Source organism: Paramormyrops kingsleyae, chromosome 6 (genome assembly GCF_048594095.1).
Source record: "Paramormyrops kingsleyae isolate MSU_618 chromosome 6, PKINGS_0.4, whole genome shotgun sequence".
In the NCBI taxonomy this organism is placed as follows: Eukaryota; Metazoa; Chordata; class Actinopteri; order Osteoglossiformes; family Mormyridae; genus Paramormyrops; species Paramormyrops kingsleyae.
Genome location: NC_132802.1, coordinates 6,125,656 through 6,152,055, shown reverse-complemented (window position 1 = coordinate 6,152,055; position 26,400 = coordinate 6,125,656). Strand labels below are relative to the sequence as shown.

The 26,400-nt window shown below is 45.0% G+C and overlaps 2 protein-coding genes across 6 annotated transcripts; one reads left to right on the top strand and one right to left on the bottom strand.

Annotated features, from left to right (window-relative positions):
- Positions 1-129: 129 nt before the first annotated feature.
- arhgef16 (Rho guanine nucleotide exchange factor (GEF) 16) lies at positions 130-14,590 on the top strand. 5 transcript variants are annotated; one of them, XM_023841450.2, is made up of 15 exons: positions 130-352; positions 1,880-2,449; positions 3,166-3,217; positions 3,552-3,700; positions 6,800-6,850; positions 8,055-8,215; positions 9,038-9,190; positions 9,862-9,991; positions 10,365-10,439; positions 10,632-10,724; positions 11,221-11,378; positions 11,909-12,094; positions 12,481-12,542; positions 12,662-12,763; positions 14,026-14,590. In XM_023841450.2, exons 2-15 carry the CDS (start codon positions 2,066-2,068, stop codon positions 14,160-14,162), a joined length of 1,893 nt encoding a protein of 630 aa, XP_023697218.1. In that variant the 5' UTR covers positions 130-352; positions 1,880-2,065; the 3' UTR covers positions 14,163-14,590. The 5 variants fall into 5 exon arrangements, with proteins under 5 accessions (XP_023697218.1, XP_023697217.1, XP_023697221.1 ...); XM_023841449.2 differs by lacking the exon at positions 130-352 and adding an exon at positions 359-482; XM_023841453.2 differs by lacking the exon at positions 130-352 and adding an exon at positions 568-771.
- ybx1 (Y box binding protein 1) lies at positions 14,584-21,640 on the bottom strand. The gene is made up of 8 exons (XM_023841454.2): positions 21,316-21,640; positions 19,422-19,485; positions 19,127-19,160; positions 18,942-19,031; positions 18,216-18,533; positions 17,249-17,346; positions 15,642-15,898; positions 14,584-14,912 (listed from the first exon to the last, which is right to left on the bottom strand). Exons 1-7 carry the CDS (start codon positions 21,623-21,625, stop codon positions 15,676-15,678), a joined length of 1,137 nt encoding a protein of 378 aa, XP_023697222.1. The 5' UTR covers positions 21,626-21,640; the 3' UTR covers positions 14,584-14,912; positions 15,642-15,675.
- Positions 21,641-26,400: the final 4,760 nt, after the last annotated feature.

The window sequence follows — 26,400 nt, the reverse complement described above, 5'->3', positions numbered from 1 at the left end:
CTGGATATCTGAAATATAATTGCGGAAATCTGAAATTAAAAGCCCAATAGACATGAATGGCAAAAGTGACGTAATTTCTCCTAAGATGAATGACGATGTGGATATCTGAAATGACAATTGTGGATAGGAAGAATGCCATTGTGGATATCTGAAATGTTCTTTTTGACTAGGAAGAAATTAATTAGAGGTATCTGCAATACATATCCAGTCTAGCGATTAAATGTTAAAACGGCTTGCCATGAACGTGGGCCAGGTATTCGGTTATTCAAATCGTTGCCGTAGGACGTGCTTAAGGAAACGGAATGGAGGTCACACCTAGGGTGAGCTGGCGGACTGAGCAATACGTTGACAGGTAGGAAGTGCTTTACCGGCACCTGGATCTGCAGGGACGGGGTGGGACTGAGCGGAAGAGGGGATAGCGCAGCGGCTCTGGCGGCCCTACGGGACAGTACGCGTCGGTCCGCGGCGTTTCTGTGGTGCAGGTACGTTTCAATAAAAAAGGGACATGGCTTTTATATTAAAGACTTATGGGTAACTAGTCAGGTGATCAGGATTTTAACGGATGTCATGTTTATTTCTATTTATTTAGCTGACTTTTTTTTTCCCAAAGTGACGTACAAGTAAAGCGAATTTCCCATTACAAACACGGGCTGTCGAGAAATCGAGCAAGGCGTCAGTGCGGCTCTGCAGCTTCCAGCCAATGCTAATGGATATACAGCGAGGAAATCCGACAACACGCGACAAATGTTTAGAAGTTCTGCAGAATACTATGTAAAAGTCGATCGATACTCGATAGCTGTTCGGTATTGCGCCATACCATCTTTGTGGCATAACTTAAGGTGGCCGTGTAGCACTTTTATTCTGGTCGTGATTTATTTTGCTACATACTTATATAGCAGCAGTTGATTTGTTGGACAGGTAACATTATATGTATCTGGGCAGGTGACTTTGCTTGTATTTGCAGAATGGCTGCGTTGTGTCGCTGCCATGAGTTCTTCCTGTTTTCTCGCTTGTTTTCTGCTGCGCCGGAGAGTCCGCGACCCCTGCGAGTCATAATGAAGCGCAGCTCTGCGCTGGAATTCGGGGGAGATTAAGCACCCTCCGCGCAATGGCTCCTAATACCTGCGGGGCAGTTTAATGGGCGGAAAAAAAGAAATCTATGTTAGAACTGCGTGTGTCGCAACAGTCTGGAAGTTCTCTAGGGAATTATAGTAGAGGCGGCGTTACAGTGTATTGTTTGAGGAACTGGTGAGTTTTCAATGACACCGTAAACGTAGATTTAAAGCGCTTATATACCTATGTGCTGTGTGTATGATTTGATGGCGATCGGACTCTGCATGTATGTGTGTTTCGTCAGAAATTGAAGGACGCGCGGCTTGATCAATTGGCCACGACGTATGTATGTATATATTATATAAATGTCCCCACAATGTGATAAAATCTTGTTATAAGTCTCCTATTGTATTTGTGTGGTTACTTATGGTTAAGGTTAGGGCTGGGTAGGGGTTAAGGTCGTCATGTTGGGATTAGCGTTTTTACCCATAGAAATGAGTGGAGAGTCCCCACAAAGACATAATTACAAACCTGTGAGTGTGTATAAGAATACTCACCCTGTGACAGATCAGCATGTCATCCCAGGTGTCCCCAACCAGGTGTCCTGTGCTGTCTGGATTTTACTTCCTTCTGCCTGTGACTCTGTATTGTTTAAGCATCAGAGGATAAGTAACTAAATGTCATTTTTCACTAGTTAGTGTCAAACAAATCAGAGGTTTCCCTGCTTCATATGACAAGGAAAGATCTAATGGGCGGTTAACGGCTTTAAACTGAAAATCTGGGGTGAAAATACCGATTATGGCTACAGCTGTGTTTTCCATGACAGCGATCCACGTTTTTGAACCATATCTGGGGGTCTCTGGTCTGCACAACGCTGGTGGAAGAGATTTGCATGAAGAGAGGAAGAAAATCGGCGTGGCGTGTCTCTGAGGCTTCCGGACGGCCCCACGGGTGATCAGGCACCTCTCCTACTCAAGGGGCAATTGGATTTGGAGCAGCGAGAGGGGAAGCCATGGCAGATGGGCCGAATGAGCCGCAGGGGTCGGCGCTGCTCAGTAGTCAGAGCCCGGCCGCCTGGAAGATGGCCAAGCGGCAGCTCATCCCGAAGAACCTGGCGGTAACCAGCCGGCCAAGGCCCCGGCATCATACCACCGTGGTCACCCTGCCCGTGGTACGGGAGGACCAACCGGCCCCCGCGCTGCCCCAGGTGTCCTGGGAGGACTACGACAGCGAGGGCGAGGGCGGCGGCTTCCGCAGGAGCCGCAGGAACATGTCGTACCGCGTGGCGGTTGCCACTCCCGCCGATAGTAGGCCGCTGCCCACGTCCACGCAGAAGCCTGTGGGCGAGGAGGCGGCCGCGGGAACCCAGCCTCTGTCCAGCCAAGACAGCGACAAGGCAAGTGTCACCTAAGGCTTCCCGCCTCCCGCTTATAACGCACCGTCTCAGAAACACCGCCTCGGGCTGCGTTTCTCTGTGTAGTACTACTGTAACTTATAAAGTTTAAAGTTTTATAGAGCATCCCTTTTGTCCTACGGGTGACTTCATACTGAGCAGTTCAGATAAAGTTCTTATATTTAAGGTGACTGCTGGGCGAAGGTCAGTTTGACGGTTACTGCTGGGCGAAGGTCACTTTGAGTCCTGAAATTTTATCTCTCATCCGTATCCTTCAGTGCATTCGGACTCATGCGCGTGTGGCGGTATTTACCCGTATAGCTGCTCGGCATTGGATTTGAATGTGAGTGTGGGACACAACTACCGCTCTAAGGATCAGCCTGAAAATATCAGGGAACGTCAGGGCCGTAGGCAGGATTTTAATAATACCAGGGTATTAACCCATCTTTGCTGTGCTGCGTAATGGATTGTGGTCATTGGAGTTGCAGAAAAAATACTGAGCACTTGACCTCAGTGTCTTCAAAGGTAAGTACAGGAATGGGGAATGTGATCTTAATTTTTATTTGTGGGACAGAATTCCGCAGAACCCAGCTTTTAAAGATGCTGGTTCTCCACTCTAAGCATCAGATGATGGCAGTAAGCATACCTGTGTGGTTATGGATTCAGCAAAGCTGCCAATGTTACTCACTGATCTCACAGTGCTGATCTCTCACATTTAGAAAACATTAAGAAGGAAATCCAACCAAAGGAAAGGGGGATCCTTCAAAGACGGTATGTTTACAGTGTCATATTATGATGTAATCATGTTAGATATGTGTTAAATTGTAGTGTAAGAATTTACACTAATTGTCTGCTTAGTCCAAATGAAATGTTAATTGAAAGGGTATTGTGCAGATCTATTGAATATTTACTTTAGGAATGAATTTTTTAGTGGTTCTTTGTGTATCGCTATTCTAAGGAAATTCCTCGAAGGCTTGGTTAGTATGTATTCAGTAGAGGCTGTGAAGTGTAGAGTGCTGGGGATCTAGAGCTAAGCTCTCTGGGGGGACAGTTGGGTTCGAACCTGCAGCCTCCCCTCATAGAAGAGCCCTCTCTCCTTCCCCAGACCCCCGGCTGTACCAGGAGATCCGAGAGAGAGGTCTCCACTCCGAGGGGCAGAGTGGTGACTCTGAGGCCACGGATGAGCAACCCGAGCGGGACATTGTGGTCAAGAGCTACCGGCCCACACAGCTCACCTGGAGTCAGCTTCCACAGGTAAACAAGATGGGGATTCCCTGGCTGTCTGCCTGGTCTAGCCACACGGGACTGTAACCTTCCCAAACTTGCCTTATCTAGGAGTTAGTTAGCCAGCCCTGCTGGGAGAGGGGAGCCATTGGTTTTATCTTATATCTAGTTATACTTGCTTAGAGATGAAAGATGGTTGTCAGCAGAAGATAACAAAAAAATCCACTATTTACACTTCACGTTTGTTTGTTTGGGTTCTGTCGTGTGCAGCAGCCCTGAGTGTCATCTATCCTGAGTAAGCCGTTTTCAGGAGAACTTGGTTTACCGGTTTTGTTCCAGGCCATTAAAACACACGTGGGTGGAACCCTTTGGGCCAGTCCTGTAGGAGCACGCCGTCCGGAACAAAGTGAAATTTGGTGGTTATGTTTGCTAGTGGAGAGCATGTGGCCATTGACCGGCACTGAACACACACACTTGCTGAGCATAATTAGCATTACTGGTCTAACTTGTGATATATTAGTATCACACATCGCGATTTATTGATGCATTGGCAATAACTTGAAACCAGAAAATTTCCAGCCTCCTACTTAAAGTACTATAGAACAGCTGAAGAGAATGTATTCGTAATGCAAATTTATGCAAGCGAATGCTTGAGATTCTCACAGATTTGCGAAAATTGGCACGTAGTAATTCAGGATCGCTGTGTTCCATTTAGGAACCGAGCTGCGGCTAAGTCATACCTTGAAGGGAGAACACAAGTGAAACGTGGAGCGGTTGGTCTCTTTCATGAGGTCTGTCTTTGCAAGGCAGCATATGGCATGTACAGTACCAGTCAAAAGTTTAGATGCACCAACTATTCTCTACATTTTACAATAATACATTAAAAAACTATGCAATAACATATATGTTTTAAAGTATTAAACAAAAAAATTGCTTCGTGGGTTGGGATTCACACGGGTGCTGGTTCAAATCCCTGGGTCGGCAGAGTGATCCCACCATTGGGCCCTTGAGCAAGACCATTAACCCCAGTTGTTCCAGGGACTGGCTGACCTTACTTCCTCCTCCATGCCAGTTACATGAGGTGCCTCCTGGGACGCTCTTCCAGCTGTCCTGAAGGAGCTCCCACATATATGCTCAGCACTCATTAGCTGCTTTTCTTTCGCTCTCTGGTCAAACTCCTCCAAAACAATTTCTGCTGTGTTTAGGTCAGGTGGCCAGGTCATGTGATGCAACTCTGTCACTCTCCTTTGTTGGCGGCTTGGCGTGTCCAGTCTTTTTGAGTGGCACTGTAGCTTTTGGATTCTTGTGCGGTATGAGCAGGTAATACAGGTGAGGTTATAACCTGGTGAGTGGTCTTCACCGTAGTCTGCAGTGTTTTGGGGTCCTGCAAAATGTTAATAACAAAACAAAACACAAAATCATTTATGGGCGTGCACTAACTTATACAGATAAAAAAATATTTACTGTAAAGTAACACTTTTAGAAATTGGTGTGTGACTATTAACATTTTGTGGCTGTCAGGATTTAAACCTGACTAAAGTTTGTGAATGTAGTGGTTCACGAATAATAAGCATTTTATTTCAGGTATGTCCTATTTTTTATTTTAAATGGAGGGGTGCTTGAGAGGTGGGTTAGAGCACTTGTACACTAGTGCTGTAGTTCTCGAGACTGGTCTTGGTCTCAAGACCGTTCTCGAGACCAATTGTTTGTGGTCTCGGTCTTGTCATGGTCTCGACTGTTTTGGTCTCTGTCTTGTCTTGGTCTCGACTCTATTTGGTCTCGGTCTTGTCTTGGTCTCGGACATAGCGGTCTCGATGGGATGGGGAAAAAAAGAGAAAACAGCACATCCTCACAGAACAGTATCATTATTTATTATGCACCTCAATTCAAATGCAACCAGTCAGATGCATCTATTTTAAAAACGTTACATTTTATACATCTTCTCAACGGACACTGCCAGTGTTTCACAGTCCACACACATCATGCACATCGCATCATAGCGAAGTTGGCAAAGAAATGTCCGCGAAGTCTATAGCATAGTTATAATTCAAATAAATTAGGTATTTTACATTGATTAGAAAGCACGGTCTTGGAGGTGCAAGTCAATCTGGAGGCTCATTCTCTTCAATTCAAAGCAAAGGATCATTACATAGCTGTATTCATAGCTTACCCGAGGCCTCTCTCCCTGGTATAAGAGACTTAATATGAACATCTTTCTGGTACATCCCATCTCCTTCCCTTGACGAGGTCTGATAAAATGGTTATAGGAGAGGATTGCTGAGAATATTATTTTCCATCAGGCCTCGTAACTATGACAAATCTGGGAGATTTTAAATGAGAGACATATGGATATATGGACAATATAATTGAAAAGAACATGAATTTGATTTAATGAGTAATGACACTTCACAGCAATGCCTTTTTTCTCTACAGTTGATCTGAGTAATGTGATGTCGATTCTAGCCCTAGTCTGTTTTCGGTCTTGGTCTTGGTCTCGACCAGTCTTGCTCTTGGTCTTGCCTTAGTGTGTCTTGGTCTTGGTCTTGGTACCCTCAAGTCTCGGCAGTGTCTTGGTCTTGATACCCTCCAGTCTCGGCAATGTCTTGGTCTCGGTTTAGGCGGTCTTGACTACAACACTATTGTACACATATATGTTGCCACCGTAAGGTTCGGAAGAATTGCATCCCTGATACTGACGGTAATGTAGACACACAAGTTGTGTTTTCAGAATTTTGGCCCTAACTTGGTACCGACTGTGCTTATGTCCTGTGGTGGACTGGAATCTTACTGTATGTCCTGTGCTTTCCAGATAAACTGGTGGATGTATTTAAAAAATGGATGTGAAAAGCATCTGCATAGATAAAGTGGTGAAAATTGGACAGGTTACAGAACCACTGTGGGAAAAGCATCAAGCAAAATCTATCTGGTGCACACTGTTCTTGGCGTGATTAAACTTTAAATGTAATCTTTCTCTAATTGGGTGTTTTGAGGATCTCTAGGTAGATGAAGGGCTGTAGATCTCGTTTTTGTTTCTGCTTGTTATGCTTCAGCTGAAACTGCGTCCTTGTGTCTGTGTCGTACATGGGGTCTTATGACCCCGTGATCTTTATCAGAGGGTTTGTCTTTCAGGTACAGGACATCCTTCATTCCATCGGGGCGGAGCAGCGAAAACGGCAGGAGGTCAGTGTGCTGGAACTCGCCTCAAAATGAAACTGGAATCGGTCAGTGAAACAGTGAATCGGTGCAGTGGCGTGATCTTACTCAGCTCCGCTGTAAATGTCACTGCTGTGCACACGGAAGGACCCGCCCTGCACAAATGGCGGGCGGCCGCACCTACAACTCAGCTATTTCTTTGCTTCCAGTGCCCCACCCTGTGCAGGTGCTCACCCGCTGCTTAGCCGCCCCTCCCGCGACTCTGAACGCCTTCGGAGGCTCATATTTCACTGCTATTTGTGCTGTGAAGGTCTTAATGACTACACTGCAGCTGAACTGTTTCCTGTTTCCCTGAAACGTGATAATCTGGTTGTCATGGTTGGCATTCATGACAATGGAATCATCAGAATTTTTGCCTACCATATGCACTCTGCCATACAGTGGAACAACAATGTCAAAATTGAATTATAACTGAAATTGGGTTTCTTAGGCTCTGTTTTACCTCGTGACAGAATATATTAGTTCAGCTATGCTTGGTTTTGAAGAAAACATCATTTACCTACATACTACATACATGGGTGGACACTGTAACTACACTGTGAAGCAGTGTAGTTACTGTGATTCGCCTTTGTAGGGCTGAACTGTTCAGATCTTGACATTATTTTTGTTCTTTGTATGTATTCAAGCACCTCTTGCATCCAAGCAACTATTTTCTTTCTTTTCTAAAAGCTAAATATATATTTAGCGGTGATTGATTGTAGAGCGGGCGGCACGGTGGTGCAGTGGTTAGCACTGTCACTACACAGCAAGAAGGTCCTGGGTTCGATTCCCGGGTCACCCAGGGTGCCTTTCTGTGTGGAGTTTACATGTTCTCCCCGTGCATGCATGGGTTTCCTCTGGGTGCTCCGGTTTCTTTCCACAGTCCAAAGACATGCAGATTAGGTTGACTGGCTACTCTTAGTTGCCCATTGGTGTGTGTGTGTGTCTGTGTTGGCCCTGTGGTGGACTGGCAACCTGCCCATCTTGCCTGATGATGCTGGGATTGGCTCCAGCTTCCCCATGACCCAGATGGATGATGGTTGGATGGATGGGTGATTGTAGAGCTGATCCCATTCTGGGTTCAAAGCAGAATCTGCCCTGGGGTGCGGCTGTGAGTGTGAAAGCCCCTAGCTGCTGCGGTTTGGGTTTTGCTGCCCCTGCCGACGGCAGTGACCTTGTGTGTGCTCCCCAGGCCATGTTTGAGATCATCACCTCGGAGTTCTCCTACCAGCACAGCCTGAGCATCCTGGTGCGTCACTTCAAGAACAACAAGGAACTGAAGGCGACCATGACGCAGACTGAGCACCACCACCTCTTCTCCAACATCTCTGTCATCCAGGTCATCAGCCAGCGGTGAGAGTCTGGGGCTGTTGGCTGCGTGCATGTGGCCGGTTTTAATTTCTTCAGATGGTTGGACTCCTGGCGTTCTGTTGAGACCATGACTTGAGATTTGGTTGATGCTCTTTCTGTGAGGGATAGCTGCAAGAACAAAGGCCGATTGACTGAAAAGTCTTAAAACTTTGGTTCTAAGGCTAAGTGGGGACTGGGCTGGTTCAGGCCAAAGGTTGGGCAAGCAGTGATGGGCATCCAGTCATAGGCTTCCAGCCAACACATACCAACAGAGGGAGTAAATAAAGATGGCCGCCCCATCTCCTTTCCCTAAGTGGTGCAATTCTTAGCACGTGACTGAAACAGCAAATCAGCTGCCTGGACATTGAAAGTTCTTGGTTTGAGGCTGTGCTGCTGGCTCCTTGTAGGACTGGGACATCTTACCACCACCACAGTTTGCATTAGAGGCACACGTAGATGTGCCATCCTGGACCTGCGTCACAGAGCCCACTCACACCTGGACATGTTAGGCAGCAACCTGAGGGTTCTCATCATTTAGGTTCTCCAGGATGTTGGAAGGAGATCTCCTTTCTGCCAGTATCACCCCAGGCTGTTTTAATCATGGTTCTATTGTCTTGGTAACTATCATTTGTGAAGCTCATATGCCACTACAGTTGTGGCGCCTGTTCAGGGAAATAGCTGATGTTTCGGTGTGGATGTTCTTCTGAATGCCTGGGGAATAGGACTCCAGATCTCAGAGGTGCAACCTATAACAGATTTGTGAAAATGATAAATTTTTTTCCAGTAACTATTGTCTTGACAGATAATTTGATTGTCGTTCTTCAGGTTCTTCGAGGAACTGGACAGACGGCACCAGGGGAACCCTGTGATAAGGGACATTAGTGACATCGTGCAAACATATGCCAGCCACCACTTCCAGCCTTACATCATCTACTGCTCCAATGAGACCTTCCAGCAGAGGACACTGCAGAAGCTGCTGTGAGTCGTCCCCCCCCCTTGGGTGGGGCCTAGCTAGAAGCCCTGTAGACTTTATGGAACCCTTAGTAACTGAAGTATGCCACTGAGGAGTACCTTCTTACCATCCGTTTACACCATTGAGTCAAAACATTATCACCATTCCCTTCTGAATCGAAATGACGTCACCTAATTTGTAAAAACCCAACAAGTCAAAGTCTGGAACATATTAGACGGTAAGCTAATATTCGGTACTTGTAGCTGACATGTTGAATGCAGGGGTGAAGACCTGAGTGAATTTGATAAGGACCAAATCATTGTAGCCAGACGACTGGGTCTGAGTATCTCTTGCGGATTGTCTTGCTGAGCTGTGGTACGGACTGAGAGGTCCGGGGAGGGAAAAACCGGGATCCGCTGACAGGCCACGACTCGTTGATGCGAGATGTGAACAAAGGCTATCCCATCTGGTAAAAACCAACAGAAAGGTTAGCATGGCATAAATCACAGGTCATTTTAATGATGGTAATGTGTCACGCTTGTGTGCGTGTGCGTGTGCGTGTGTGTGTGCGTGTGCGTGTGCGTGTGCGTGTGTGTGTGTGTGTGTGTGTGTGTGTGTGTGTGTGTGTGTGTGCGCGCACATGCGTGCGCATTCAGGCACATCGCTGACAGGCAAATATCCACTGTCTGTCCTGCAGTGCAAGCAACACAGCATTCAAAGAGGTGCTGAAGCGGATAGAGACCAGTGCAGAGTGCGGGGGTCTGCCCATCATCTCCTTCCTGATCCTCCCCATGCAGCGAGTCACCCGTCTGCCGCTACTCTTGGATGTCAGTTGTGTGCCCCCCCCTCTCTCTCACTACTTCAAGCAGACAAACAGTCACATCTTAATTCATATGTATGGGTGATTTTGTAGAAGAGCCCAGAATGCCTCAGATCATATAGTGAATGACAGTGAAATGTGCAGTGATCTAAAAACCAGAAGAACATGGAAAAATCAGTATATGTCATAAAAGGTAAAAACGCAAAACTTAGGATAAAGATAAAATGAACAAAAAGCCAACAGAGAGTAAATAAAGATGACCACCCCATCATTATCATTATTATTATTTATCATTATTAACATGAACAACAGAATAATTTCCTATTATTGTTGTATTTGTTGTTCATTTTAATTTAAAAACTGTATTCATTATTTTATAGACCATATGTCAGAAGACTCCTGAGAAGACGTTTGAACACGGGTCTGCTATGTTTGCGCTAAAGACCATAAGCAAGGTATTCTGGGAGGGGCTGCCATTGGACAGGTGCTGAGGCCTGTTCCGTTGTGCACAGGGTGGGGTCGGGCCAGGCCTGCATGCTCACCAGGACCCTGGTGCCCTTCCTGCCAGGGCAGTTGTTTCTTTTTCGGTAAAAACTCATTTTGCCGTTCAGTGTTAAGGATGCAAAATATCAAATGTTTGCCCTCAGCTGGTGAAGAAGTGCAATGACGGTGCCCGAACCATGGAGAGAACAGAGCAAATGTACACCATTCAGAAGCACATGGACTTTGGGAAAATCAAGGTACTGTTGCCATGGCGATTTCCTGGCCCTCAGGCTGCATTTACCCTCGTCACCTCTGTCGTGTTTTCAGGATGCTTATTGTGTACAGCTGCACAGTATAATGCAAAGCATTTTGCGACTCTCTCAGAAGCTGTAATAATGAATGACAGTAAAGACAGCAGTAAATCAGAAAGGAGGAGGAGAGTTCAGGATGTAGATAATACCTTAAATAAATTGCTCTATACAGAATGCAGGTAACACCTAAGGCAAGTTTACAAGCTCAAAAGGTTTGCAGAAGCCTTAGATCCTTTGGCATGGTTCCTATTTCACAGAATTTTTTTTATTAATAAACAAAAGCCCATGCTGTGATATCTGAATTTAACAGTCTTATTATGTTCCTGCTTTGTTTGAAATGATGTAGCTCCTGTTCCTGTACTGCTTACTACGTACTTGACACGTAAATGTAAAGAGTGCCGGTGTTTTCCTGGCGTCTCACGGCAGTGCGATGTTCCCTCAGCCTTTCCCCCTGATCTCCGCCTCGCGTTGGCTCCTCAAACGTGGGGAGCTGCTGGTCTGCACCGAGGAGCTCAGCATCTTCTGGAAGCCATACAAGAGCCACAAGAGCTTCCACCTGCTCCTGTTCAGTGATGTGCTCATCGTCACGCGGAAGAAGAGGTGGGAACAAGATCGGGGCTGTACAATGTATACCATCGCGATTTATATGCGCTCATGTGCAGTAATCACCAGGACTTCAGATGACATACCCTTATGTTTAATGAACGTGTCGCTCTATAAACTGCAGCACACCACCGACGCCTTTTTACCTTGTTTATCCACAATATCTCCTCTTTTAAAATATTTTGTAGCTGCTGATCTGTCCCTTTCTTCACCTCCAACGCTTATGGCTTCCATGATGCACCAAAACAGTAGCATGTGTTGTGTTAAAGTAATTTGATAAACATAGGATACGCCTCATTTATACCGATTACTAACTTTTGGGCTTCACAGTATGCATCTCATTAATATTGTAGGCATGCTACTAATCTGCTTACCAAATCGTGGGAATAACGATGTCTGTATATGTCCGATAAGCCGGCGACTGGACAAATATCGCATTTATTTTGTGATGTGATGTAGTGCAGGCCTGTTACAAGTCAATTTGAATAAATGCCTCGTGATTTTATATTGTTCTGTGCGTCTTCCAGTGAAGAGAGCTTCACTGTGATTGACTACGCCACTATGGACAACGTGGAGGTGGAGCTGGACGGCTCCGACAGGCCGCAATCTCAAACATCCAAGCAGGGCAGCAGCAGCCTCTTCCCTCTGAAGCTGATTATGAAGAAGAACAGCGAGGGACGCGCCGAACAGATCGCCTTGGCGGCCGAGTCTCAGTGAGCCCCACACTAACCCCCATTTCTGCTTTCCCTGTTGTGCTGCTGTTAATCTGCTTTTTTTTTCTCCCTGATGCCCTCTGGTGGTTGTCTTCAGAAGTGCATATGATGAACTCAGCCTGGATTGCGATATGTTAAGAATCTTGCTGTTTTGAACAAAGTGATGCAAGCTCCAAATGTTTTATCTTGAAGTCATAGTTTGCTGTAAATTAATTACATACAGATATGTTATATTTCAAAACACTTTCATTTTTGAAATCAGAGGCTTCACAGTGGTTAGCGTATACGGAGCGAACTCTTAAGTGGTGGATGGGGGATGCCTTGCTTACGTGTTGTAATGCTGGGGAGAGAGGTTTGTTCATCCTTGCTTTTCTTCACTCCTTCAGGATTGAGCGCGCTCGCTGGGTGACCGCTCTGCGTAAACGGAAACAAACAGACCCCACTTCCAGTAAGGAGCCCGAAAGCCTTTACAGACGTTCCCCTTTCAGGATCTTCATTCACCTTTACGCTCACCCACGCTGTTGCTCTCTGAACGCTTCCCTCCCTACTCCTCTCCGATGCCTTCAGGTCTGACGCAGTGTGAGGTGAACAAGGCCTACATGCCCAAGGAGTCAGATGAGCTCGGTCTGCAGCAGGCTGAGGTCGTGCTCATCCTCCAGAGAGAGGAAGGTGAGATGATAATTTACCCGTTCATGATAAATCCTCTTATCTGCCAGGACTTCTGCTACGCCAGATTGGCTGTGGCTCTGGGGCTGTGGTTTTGACCCTGTTCTGGGAGGAGGTGCAGCTTTCATGGTCTTCCTCATGCAATAGCGTAGGAGTTTGATGTTGTGGGGGGGCAGCTTAGTAATTAATATGCAAAATTCTATCTATTTTTATGAATGAAACAAAGTTAAATCCCCCCCCCCCCCAGTTCCTGTGCCCCCGTCCCCATGGTCATGTGAGCTTAAACAGACATACTTTATTTGATCCCGGTGGCTGAAGTACTGTGGATTTAAGTGAATTTTGAACAATATATCCAGGCCTGGACTGGCCGTCTGGTGTATTGGGCATTTTTCCAGTGGGCTGGAGGGTTCGTGGGCCAGAAAATTCCTTGTAGATATGTATGTGTGGTGGTTCTGTAAGTGTAGAAGTCCAAGGCTGATTTTAATCCCAGTCCAGTCCTGAGTATTAGTGCATTCCATTTGCCTTGGGATCCAATTTTCAGATTCCGAGATTACATCACATCCATTTGCCACAGAATTAGCAATACCATGGACCCATATGAAAAGGCAAGATTTTTTGCTTAGCCAGACGACTTGTCGGATTTAAGGTACCTCAGTTTAAATGGCCTTTATCTTCGTTCACTTACAATTAGCCCGAACTACCTTAAATCCGACAAATAATCCGACTAATCATGAAATCCAATTGTAGCCTGGTTAATTGGTAGCTATTGTTAGCAATATCAGTTGATAACACATTATGCGTGGTGCTTCACGTATAAAACTCCGTAGAAACACGTCCACAGATAAGTTGGACGGTATAGTGTGTGTGACCGATTTAATGAGCCACAAATGAGAAGTAGTGCTCAAACAGTATAAGACTACAACTTTCCCTTCTGTTAATAAATGGCGCAGCCATCTTGGATTCTGAACTCAGGATCCTCTGTGCTGTCCGAGATATTTCTCGGAGATCCGAGAAACAGGAGGGTGCATGTCGTCACTTCCGGCTTCAAAACTCGGAATCCGATTTCTGAGGGCAATTGGACCGCACCATATGTCCCTACAAGGAATATTTTTTAGTATTTGACACTTAATACGCCACTTCAGTGGATGAAGGGAACTAGCACGCGAGAGGCTTCCACCAAGACCACTGCTTGGTCTATAAGGGTGATATGTGCAGAACAGAGTGTATTGGGGTCCACCACATCATATGATGCCCCCCCCCCGCAGGCTGGTACTATGGGGAACGCATGCGTGATGGAGAGAGAGGCTGGTTTCCTGCGAGCAATACCACAGAGATCACAGACCGCGTGGTTGCGGAGGGCAACATGCGGCGTATGCGCAGGTTGCGCGAGACCAACGTGTGACCCCCCCCCCCCCCCCACCAGCAGATCAGGTAGTGACATCACACTCCTAGACAGACCATCATCAGTCTGGCCCTGGACGAGGGAGGCTAGGGACTAAAGAATGGATAATTGTCAAATGGCTACTGAATGGTTTGTGTTTTTTAATGTACATAAAAGTAAATTAATACCAGACGGAACAATATTTTATGTATTGTAATGGTCAAAGATCCAGGGCCAACATTTCACTGGAATTCGGATGAACTGTGTAACTTTACCGGTGGAGTCCGTAAAGTGGCTTCTTGACGTGTGAAACTGCTGTGAACTTTCATAGATGCATTTGTTAGTGAACTTTTGTTAAACATGGTACTTTAAATCTGACCATATTTTGTGTCAACTTCCCATCAAAGATTTATGGCTGTCACTCATAATAAAAATGTTGATATACGATTCTTCCTTTGACTTTTATTTGCGCTTGCCTTGTTAAAATTCATGTTGTACACATAAAAAGTTTAAAAATGTCAAATTGACCAGATATCAAATTACTTGTCTTTAAAAACTTGTGTAAAAACTTAAGACCGATTTTAGAAAAGTCTGCCGTTTTGGGGAAAAAAAAATTGACCTGTTACATAAAAGTAAAGGAAAACAAATGGAGCTGCATAGGTTTTGCAGGCAAATTGGTGGGATTCTGGTCACATGGTCAAGCTGCAAGCTTTCGATGTCGAGTTAAATCTGCTCCTTATTGCTCAGATCTTCAGTGGTTCATTCTGACAGCTGAAACAGAAAATTTGCATTATCAGATTCATTCATTGACTTCCACAAAGAAGCAATTTCAAGCATTTATATAGTGCAAAGTTTTGTGAGAGCTAAGCATGCTCACAGGGATTTGAACCAGCAACCCTCTGCATACAAACCCACCTCTTTACTACGATACATGCTGCACTTCTTCGAAAAGATAGGTGTTTACAGCCTGGTGAATCTGAGCTCATCACTGGCGCAGCAATTACTTTGAAGTGGATAGTGTCTCAAAAAAGTGGCCTTAATTTAGCTCAACATGCACAATCCCAGTCTACATGGGCACCATGGAAATAGGGTCTGAGTGAAGCAGCCAGTCTGGTCTGCTGGATCCACTGCGATACCACCTTATTTTTTGCAGGTGTTAGCAACCCAACACAACTCACTGTCAAGATTAAGGGAGGGATTTAACGTCTTTGCAGAGTGAACTGGGCTGGACAGAACACCAAGCGGGGCCACACCCACTCCCTCGATGCTCGCCCCCTGCTGGTTTCTTTGGCTCACAGAGAGAGAGACACCAATTTGGCCAATTATAGGCTGAGATGCTGATTACAGGGACAAACTGGCAAAACAGCTGGACCCTCCAGTGCGGGGAGAACAGCTCTACACCTATGGGCTACAACACTGGTGCTGAAACAGGGTTTCTGCTCATTGCCCATGTGAAGGAGCAGCTAAAGTCCCGTCAGAGCGCCAGGCCTGTGGACCCACCCGGATGATGGTAGAGACGGTCAGCGGGTGCATGTCACTCGGCGCCGCCCTGCTGCTCGGTGTCGGGAGCGGGTGGCTTCTCTGGCACCCTGCCGGTCACCTTGTTCTCCTTGCCGTCCTGGGGCCTCGTGCCGGCAGGGGTGGCCTGCGGGCGCCTACGCCGGTAATTGAAGTTGCGGCGGTAGCGACGCTGGGAAGTGTCCTGGGCGTCCTTATCCTCCTCAGCGTCCCGGGGTGGTCTGGGACGGGGGGGAGCCCTGAGTCGGGGGGGGGGGGGGGGGGTAGGACTCCAATCAACAAAAGTTGAATTTATCCAGAAAATAAAATACTTGGACACATGAGCAGAAATTAAGTAATTATACAAACAAACTTTCTTTGGATAAGTAGATGTTATGTATAAAAACCACAAGTTGTGCTCTATGAAATGTCTGCAGAGAAATCGACACACTACTGACAGTCACTGAAATTCGTTTGCCGTGTGTTAAAGAAACATCCCAGCTTAATCTGGTCTGGTCTGCGAGCTTCGCATGGCAAAACATCCGAGAAAAACATTATTTCAACACGCGGCTGCAGGTCAGGACTGCGCTGCATAGTGATGACATCCCACTGCTGTCAGTGAGCTAAGCCTCAGTGCCTGTAATCGGCCAGCAGTCACACCACCTGCAGTTCAGACTATGAAATCCACCTGAAGCTAAGCAGGTTTAGGTCTGGCCAGTACTTGGATGGGAGACCAACTAGGAAAGCTGGGCTGCTGCTGGAAGAGGTTTGGTGTGGCTGACAGGTTAAGCCCATCCTGGGGTCAGTGTGAATCCCAGTGCAGTGACAGGGACACTGTGCTGTAAAAACGGCACCGTCCTTCAGATGAGGCGTAAAACCGAGGTCCTGAATCTCTGAGGTCGTAAATGATCCCTGGGCATCTTTTGAAAAAGTATGGGTGGTACCCTGATGTCCTGGCTAAAATTGCCCACTGTGGCCCTTTCAAATCTGGCCCCCTAATCATCCCCTTTATGTAACTGGTGAATTCTCTCCTGCTCCTTCACCACCTCAGCTACTGTGTGGTGAGCGTACTGGTGCAGAATGGCTGCTGTTGCATCATCCAGGTGGGGGCTATACAAGGGGGTTGGCTGAAGCAGCTCCCCATTGCTTCTGTACGGTGCTTTGGGTGTCTTGAAAAAAATCACTATATAAATGTAACATTTATTCAAGCCCAGCCTCAGCACGTCTGCGGGTCCGTGAGCGAGGCCTTTAACCCCCCCAGCTCCCTGGGCGCCGCTACGGGTGGCTGCCCTTCACTGCCAGCTTGCTCTCACCTACAGGGAGCAAGTTGAGGCAGGCAAGACAAGAATTTCCCCTCGGGGATCAATAAAGTATAAGCATTTCATTTCAAAATCCACAGACTTTAACACATTAAAATGTTAAATGCTAAAAACAAATTGTACGCCCCAAAAACGTCTTTTATTTTAGATAAGTCTTTTATCTTGATTTCGGTTCTGTATGTATGTATTAGGCCTGTGCGATATGCAATGTTAATGTTAAAATCCGCTGACTGCTTTAAGCTTTTTCTTAAGCTCTGTCTGGTCCAGATCGGACGGCGACGGGAAGCAGACCTTGCTGTGAACCTTGGCCGAAACCCCTGGTAGTAGTTCTGCCTCGCTGGTTTGGCGCTCTGTTCTGGGCCAGACTGGTTCTCCTCCTCTTCACCTCCCTGCAGTGGGGCACACAGGATAAGCACCACTGCCTCATTCCTCTGTGGCTGAGCGCTCAAATCCTGCCTCTGCTCTGTGTGAGTGGAGCCTCCATGTTCCCCTGTATCAGGCTATTAGACTGACTGTTACTCTCTGTTACTCTCTAAATTGCCCAGTGTATCCCAATGCAGTCCTCGGGGACCCACAGCCAGTTCAGGTTTTTGCTCCCTCCGAGGTCCCTGGTAGGGAGCAAAAACCTGAACTGGCTGTGGGTCTCCATGGACCGGATTAGAAAACACCATCGTGTATCTGTGTGTAAGCCCAGTGCTGGACTGACATCCCATTCAGGATGTACCCAATGCTGCCTGGGACAGCCTCCAGGACCCATGTGGCCCAAACCGGATAAATGGGAACAAGCGAGTAGATCAGGGTTCCATAACCCAGTAACCGGCCAGATAATATTCCCTCATTTACTGAGAGATTCTACATATGTATCACTTCAGATCACTTTTTCAGAAATCCAGCTTGAGACCAAAAGAGCTATAATCATTACAAATACAATCACAATCAATCAATCAATCCATCCATCCATCCATCCAGGTACAAGCTCATGGGGTGGGGATTTCTGAGATGTTAGGGATAAAATTTTGCCCCTTTTCCTGTAACTTAAGAGTTTCCCACCCCCCCGGTCTGAGGCTGAACACTGGAGGTTTTTTCACTTTATATTTTCAGTTTTCTACGGCCCCTCACGTTCATTCATTCTGTTTGTTTCTGGAAAAAAAAGGTAAACATTTATGAAATCGATGATTGACCCACTGGCCCCCACCTCCCCCATGGACATCCGAAAGTTGGACACCCCCCTCTAAACGGGGGGGGGAGCAGCACACACCTCGGTCACCTCCCCCCGTTGTGGCGCTGTCGCGTAGGTGGGCCGGCGGCCGTAACGGCGGTGAACGAAGTACGGCGGATAGCGGCGGCGACCGGGAAAGGCGGGCCGGCGCTGCTGTACGGGCTGCGGCTCGCTCTCCGCGCCGCCCTCTGGGCCCCCCTGGTCGTCCCCCTCCCCGTCGCTATGGTAACTCTCCGGGTAGTCACGGGCAGGGCCCCGGCGCCGTGGGTAACGGCGGTAGCGATTGCGGTCCGCAGCGTACTTGCTCCCCTGGACTGGGACCCCCCCTGGCCCGGTGACGTTCGCGGCCTCTGCACCCTGAAGCACCGTTTCACAAGAAATGACACAAAGAAAGTGAAGCATAACTACGTGCAAACAGTGTGATGATTATAGCCAAAGACTGCAGGACAGTTAAGTAAAGAATGCATTTTTATTTCATTAACTATGAACAAAACAGAGAAAATACATTCATTTGTAAAGAAAAGTTCAACTAGCAAAGAAGACACAAAAAACTAAATGTCAAAGTTTAACCAAACGCAAAACAAAAAAAGAAAAAAAGTGTTGATATCAAGTGATAAATGTAGTTTAACAAAACACCAGAAATCTGCTTGTTCTGATTTACACCACTTTGTTGTGGATCCTAGTCTATTTCTGTTTCGTTTGCAATCACACATCTCCACACCGTGCTCTACTACAAACGTACCCCCCCCACAACAGCCTCATTACCTTCTCCCCCTCCACCACATCGAACTCCACTGTCTCTCCATCTCCAACACTACGAAGGTACTTTCTTGGGTTGTTTTTCTTTATTGCAGTCTTAAAACCCAAGGGAAAAAAAAACAACGTCATTTATTTCCATAGCACCAGAACAGGAAGTGTACAGATATACTATATGCATGAAACATACATACCTGATGGACAAAAACATCCTCTTTTGTATCATTCCTTGTAAACAGAAAAAAAACAACACAAAACCCATTAATGAGTTAATATTGTTCACCAATGCTGAGTTAAGGCATCTCTGAGGAACTGGGCATGGATCACAGTAGCTTACTGGCTGAATAATCCCTTCAGCTGTAGTAAAATGAGCATGTGCTGACTGACTGACGCATCAGCGGAATAAGTACCTAACGGCTATGACAGGATTAGAACAGGACCTGGCCTATAGGTCATATCCATGTCCTCACTGGAGCGAAGGGCATTTACCTGTTGATGAAACCGTATCCATTCCTTACGTTGAACCACTTGACTGTACCCAAGACCTTTGTTGCTGGGGAAAAAAACACACACACACATGCATGCTTAATAAATTGATTATTAAGTTAAAGTATGTAAAATGATGTATTTAAGGCGAGATGCATTAAAATAACCCTACCATTTAAATATCCAAATCCATACAAAGTAAAAACTCAACCCCAGAGCTTAACCCTGATAAAGTGCGGCGTTTTTTGTTTTTTTTAATTAAAACATGAAAATAATCCGACAATCAACCCAATTCTGAGACGCACAACTACAGTGTCCAATAGGAACCTGTAAAAAAAATAGACATTTGTACTTATTTTACAAGGTTTGCAAAAAAGATTTGACAAATACCTGGTATACACGACCCCATACAAAACGGAAAACGTGACATCAGAACGCTTTCGTTATATTGCCAAGACTAGTTACTCAAATTATATTTTTTTTAGTGAGTAGATGAAGAGCTATGAGGGTGAAGAGAAAATGAGTTAAGAACCCAGTTACAAATAAAAGCATGAACAGGTCGGATATGATAATCAGTGTATCATCTATACCGCTTGTCAGCTATTTTTCGGGATGATCGCGTCGCATACTGTAAGTCTAACTGACGGCAGGTGGTTTCTAACTTCACCGCATGAAACATCATTTAAAACACGGGACAGATAAAAACAAATTAATAAGGAGACAGAAGAACTGAAACTCCACTTAGGGTATATTTACTCATTTGCCGATTGCATGTGTCTGCACAATACCTGGCCATCCGGATCAAAACGAGACGGCCAAAGACGCTGGCAAATGAGACCTGTCTTTGGGGTACATGAAAAATTATTTATATTAAATTCCCTTAGTCGCAGAATGCTAAAAATCGCTCTGCAAACAAAAACAAATTCATTTCGCCTCAGAAGCCGCATGGCGGACATTTTGAATAAAATTTCCTAATCTAAACGCACCTAGTATTCTAACCCGTTAGCTCGCTAAAGAACAGCTAGTCTGGTTAGACAAATGTCAGGCCCGTATTTCTTTTTTATACTAACGATGCAAATCCTGGATAGCTGTAAAAAAAAAAAAAAACCCTCGCAACCGAAATTGCATGAAATTACAGGAGTGCGATGCGCAGAAGGAAGGAGCGGTGCGTGCAGGCGCGCGCACACGGAGACAAAGGGACAATGCATCCGGGCCGGCAGCCTGCAGTGCCGCATCGCCTCCTCGCGGGCATCCCCGCGCCGCCACCGGCAGGCTGGCTCCGCTAAACTGGTACCTCAACATGCCGCTGGCAGTGCAGTAGCTCACGCTCCTCTTTACTTGGTATATAAGGAGAACTTGAACAGCTGGAGAAACTGCAATGGTGCGGAAGGGGCTCTCTTTACAGGCTGGGAATAAGGGTCACTACCAGGGGCCGCCTCGGGTACCTCAGGCAGGATGTGACAGCTGGGGGCATTTCGGCCGTCATTACACATACGCAGATCGTCTTCTAATCTAGCCCTCTCTCCATTTAATGCAACCTCAGAACTTATCTACCCGGTTAGATAATCTCCAGCAGAACCCTTCGCCAACTGATAGGCTCTGTAGTCAGTAAGCCTGTCTAACTCGTTTATTATTTAGTAATTATTACTGCAAAAGATCTATATGAGTAAGCATAATGGTAACTATAAGTATAGTTGTTGCAAGTGTTATTTATAATAATAATAATAATAATAAAATAATAATAATAATAATATTTATGACTTGCTGATGATACATACTAACCTAAAAGAATCCACAAAATGAGCTCCCACACCTTTGCTGACCAGCTGCATGTGCAGCACGTTGTTCTGGAACTAATATGACTCAAATTAATCGAAAATAGCTCCTATCTGCTTACCGATAACCTTCTTATTATCCCCCGCGGTAGTAGCGGCTGCCGGGCTGGATGAGCTCTCATCTTCAACGACAGGCTGTGGTGGCTGTTGTTGTGATTCGACCTCGCTGCTCATGGTCGGTTCTCGTTGGTAATTTAGAACTGGTGCCGTCGGTGGGTTTTCAAGTGTGTTTCCCGGTGCTAGATGGTAACCTGGGCCGGTGGCAATGGGGGCTGCAGCCTTCGGGCTCTCACAGCGCACCTTCCTCCGCTCCCGTTGCCGATCGAACTGGGCTGATTGTGACTTGATGCTGCACAATATCGCAGGCGACATTCCCTCCCACTCTATCCTTTGATTTGTCGGGATTACTGCTCGTCAACGTCATTCGGCAATTCTCTTTATTTTCATTGGTCAAATCAAATGACCGACCTTTTTCGCGACTGGGACAATGAGATGGATGAAACTACCGCTACATGACACTAGGATGAATCTCAAAAGAATCAAGCGTTTAGTATTGCAACTGTATTGCAATCAAAATTTATAGCGACCAAGAAAAACATATCTAGGAATAATCAAACTATGACCTTACAATGATCTATTTCGGGTGAGCAATTGGACTGAATTATTAACTACAACAAGGATTAAGGTATTAGAACTATATAATACGTGCTGTTTTAGTTAATTCAAATAGTTATTTCTTTCATATTTGAAGGGAATTGGTACATAGTTTTTTTAATCAAGGCTGTTACCCTTGATTATAAAATGCAGTTTACTAAACCTATAAGGTGATCAAGCCCAGTTTTTATTACCGTACTGTTACTATAAAACATTGTTTGTGTCGAAAGGTGAAGAGACTGTAAAATGGGTTGTTAATTTATAATCTATCTGGTGAGCAGGCACTCAATGGAGACTCAGGAAACTGCTAGCTATATTGGACAATAACTCCCGCCCTCTGCAGGTCGTCTTGGCCAAACAGACGGGCACTTTTAGCAACAGACGGAGACAGTTGCACTGTTCCAGCTATATAAGGTCGTTAACCGGTCAAACACATTCACAGAACATTCATTTGCTCACTTTGTAATACCCACTGTGCAATGTTATTTCTTTATGAACCGTTACTTTGGAATTCCATGCAATATTTCCCGGATATTCTTTGCACCGTTACTGTTTATTGTTGTCTATTATTTATTGCAACTGTCTATTAATGTATAAATGTCTTTATTTCTATATACAATTTATCATGGTGTGAAATATCGAGTACGGATTACAAACATCACAAGTCGCTCGGAAGTTCCGGAAGTCTTCCGCATGTAGAGAGCGGCTCCCTGACGCCCGCAAATTAAATAGAATATCCAGGACATTTATGTTTTAGAGTGAAAGCGCGCGCGAGAGAGTAAAGACCCCAGAGCTTAAATATAATGAGAAGAAGAAGCGCCAGGAGAGCGCGCGCCAGGGAGCCGCTATCAACACGCGAGAAGCTCTCGGAACTTCCGGGACAGGTGGGATGTCTGCCATTTAAATAACTTATATATATGCACTCAAGTGAACAAAACATAATACATGAATTCTTATTAAATCAGTGGTGGAAAGTAACCAAGTAAAATTCCTTACTGTACTTAAGCAGGCTTCATTTTCACCTATCTGTACTCAAGTAAGTGTAGTAGTGGACATTTGAATTAAACTGTACTACATCTTACAGCAAATATACTTTTTACTCTACTACATTTCTTCTTAGTGTTATGCTACATTTTACAATCACGTTGCTTTTTTTTAAGCAGATGGAGACAGAGAAAGGTAGTGAGGGGACGGGTAATATCGAGAAGTAAAGCCCAGCCACCCAAAGCATGGAGTAGGCGTCAGAGGTCTCCAATCCAGTATTTTTTTTGTTTTGTTTATTGCGCTGTTGGAGAGATTGGCTGCTATACATTTTGTACTATATACAACACCTTTTGATTAATTATGGAAAGTGGATCCGGAAATGGCAAGAGGTGATCCTCAGATGTTTATGATCAGGCTAAATTATTGGTGTATTGTGAACAGCATGTTGATAGTACCATAACAAAAGTGCTCAAATTTGCATCCTGTGGCCATTAGCTGGTTATACATATCATTATACAATACATATCATGATACACATTTTCTGTAAGTTAATATTCTTTATATAAAATGACTACATGGAAATGCCCACTATAGTTCTTATTACATTTTGAGTTAGGCTATTTACTCAACAAATAAGGCACGTAATCATTTCCCTTTTATTTAGAACCTTTTTGTGCATCAATTAAACATAAAACAAAATATAAAATGATGTATAAAATACGTAAAGGTAAATAGAAAACTGTAAATTGTTGCACGTGCGGTAAATAGCGCTGTGAAATGTGCCGTGTATACGCATGAACGAAACCTAGTGCGCATGTGGCCACAGATCGAGCAGTCACTGAGGGCGTTTCTCAATACCAAGAACACAAAGATCATACTTGTAGTCTCGGCAAGACCAGTCTTGCTAACTTGCCTTCCAAGAACAAACCTGGGGTGCAATGATTCATGGGATTTGTCTTATTCAGCGAGGAAACAACCTCGATATTTTGGATAGGGCAAGAACGACATCCGGGAAGTTTTACTGTACTCCGTACTAAAGTTCTTGAACGTTGGAACCCGTCTTCGGCAATGGAAGATGACGTAAAGCGGGTACAGGAGTACACAAGTATGGTCAATATGTGTACTTGACCAAATTTCCTGATTTATCCGTACTGTGTATAAGAGGATGATTTGAGATGCAACAAAATAAATAATGGATATTAAACAGACGATTTTGTATCGTCACATGATATATATATCGTCATATTGTACAGCCCTACTCACATATCAGTGCTAGAACTATTGTTAAATGGTGTGGCTGAGAGCGTGTGCCCAACTTAGATGTGCTTATCAGCATGAATCATTGTAGCTGGTTGTACGGTTACCTAACCAGCTATTTATACTAATCTGTATGAAATTCATCCGACCGATTACAGGAAATAAAGCTGCTTTCAATGTATTTAAATTGAATCTAAATTAAATAACTTGGTACTTTAAGGCAAGTCTTCATAAGCTTCATTGGAATTGTGCGAAATTAGTTCTCGGTATACCTTCATCAGTCCTAGGAGTGTTTTCCTTAACAGCATGCACACAAGGACAGCGCTTATGGTAGTGAGCGTGCAAAAGACCACGCAAACAAAATTTTCAGAAAATTCTACACAACCAGCTGTAGAAACTACTTGCTAGAACTTAAGGCCAACAGTGTAGGAGAGACTTTGATACTGGGGGGACAAAACCGTAACTTAATAATTTAAATGCAACGGTGTATTTATTGTGCGAACAAATTTAGGAATCAGAGTTAAATATGGAAAGGGGGGGAGGAAACACGTCCCTTTCGTTCCCCCTGGTTCCTACACGCCCGCAACCTTGCATAAACTGCCTGCTAGTATATATATTTTTACATTTATCTGAATTTAAATGGGGTCAAGCATTATTTGTTATCTACATCATAGAGAACGAAAGGTCTACAAGATTTATCGAGGATAAGTTTTGATTTATTGTTCTTTTGGCTAAACAATTATTTGCATTACAATACACGATAACAAGCTTTTTAGGCATCTTGATGGTAGCCTGAAGCTAAGCTCACATACTCCACTGCAATTGATTTTTATGGAAAATCTGGAAAAGAATTGTCTGGAAATTGGTGGCGTGCTGCTAAAAGATGAACTAAAAACATTTCAGGAACTCTCATAAACAGTGTGTAATGTGGCTGCCGGCCAGCAGAGAGCAGAGCAAAGCCGTTCAGTCTTTCCTCTCCTCGTACTGGTTGCTAGGTTACGCAATTACGAGTGGGCGCTAGTGACGTTGTCTGAATGTTACCATTTAGTCAAATTTAATTTAAACATTCACCAATTTTCTCTGGAAACTATCACAAGGCAACTGGTCGCAAGCCCGTCACATGGTAGTATACAGTTAGACAAAGGGAAATTTAAAGAGAGCAGACTCAGTCTACCTTCTAAAAGTGGTGCAAAACGAAATACCAAAGCAAGGAAAACATTAAGCTTCATCCAAGGGCGGGAATCGAGCTCACCCCCACGTCAGTGCCCTCCCCCAACAAGGATTCTCTCTCGTTATAAAATACGTAAGATATCTGCCTTATGAAACCAACGATACACTCGAGCGTAATGTGCGTGATGCCTGCAAAAAAAAAAGAGTTGCGTAAATAAATCAGAATCATGCTGGCATGACGATGAAGAGTGAGGTGGCAGGCTACATTTTAGGACAGAGTAGGAGTGCAAACTGGAAGGCGCCCGAGCGGACCCGACTCACCTCCCTGTACCGCAACAGCTGCTGCTGACGTCACACTACTCACGCGTTATCACCGTAGAATTGTGATTCAGAAAAGTCTCTCGGGATTATGTAGGCGTCAGTTGCGTCTGGTGGACTGACTGACCGTACGAGCCGACAAGTTTTATTATTAGCCATATTGTTTTTGTTAATAATAATAAGAATAATAATATCGGTAATACCCCTGCTTCAAATGATCTCCGTAGGCTATAAGCCCTGCACCTAAACCGTAAACAGGCCTACTCCCCCATTAAAAAAAAAAGTAACAAAAAAATACAACGCAGTACTCCTGACACGGAGATCCGCAGGCAATCCAGTCCATCATGTTTTGGGCGATTAAGATAGACAGCAAGGCCACACTGGAAGAAAAAAAAAAATATGATTGTGACGTAGGAATGTACTGTAGGAATGATGCGTGTGTGTATGTTAGGCCTGGCCATCTGTGCAATGTGAATGTCACGTCAAGGAAACTTCACCTGCACCCAGGAAAAAGAAAGCTTAAGAGAATGCATCTTATAATTATACAGACTAACAATGGGTTACAAACTTGAATAACCTGGAATTTACCGTGTGCTGACAGCTAGTTTTTGTTCGTCAGAAGCGAACCTACGATCACGTATCTCTCTTGAATGGTCCTTTCTTGTGTTTGTAGACCCCTTCTTTTGAGAGGTGATCAACTTACCGAGTATTTAACACCGAAAACTGATCCTCCAAGACACGAAACAATCCAGGGCTGACTAACG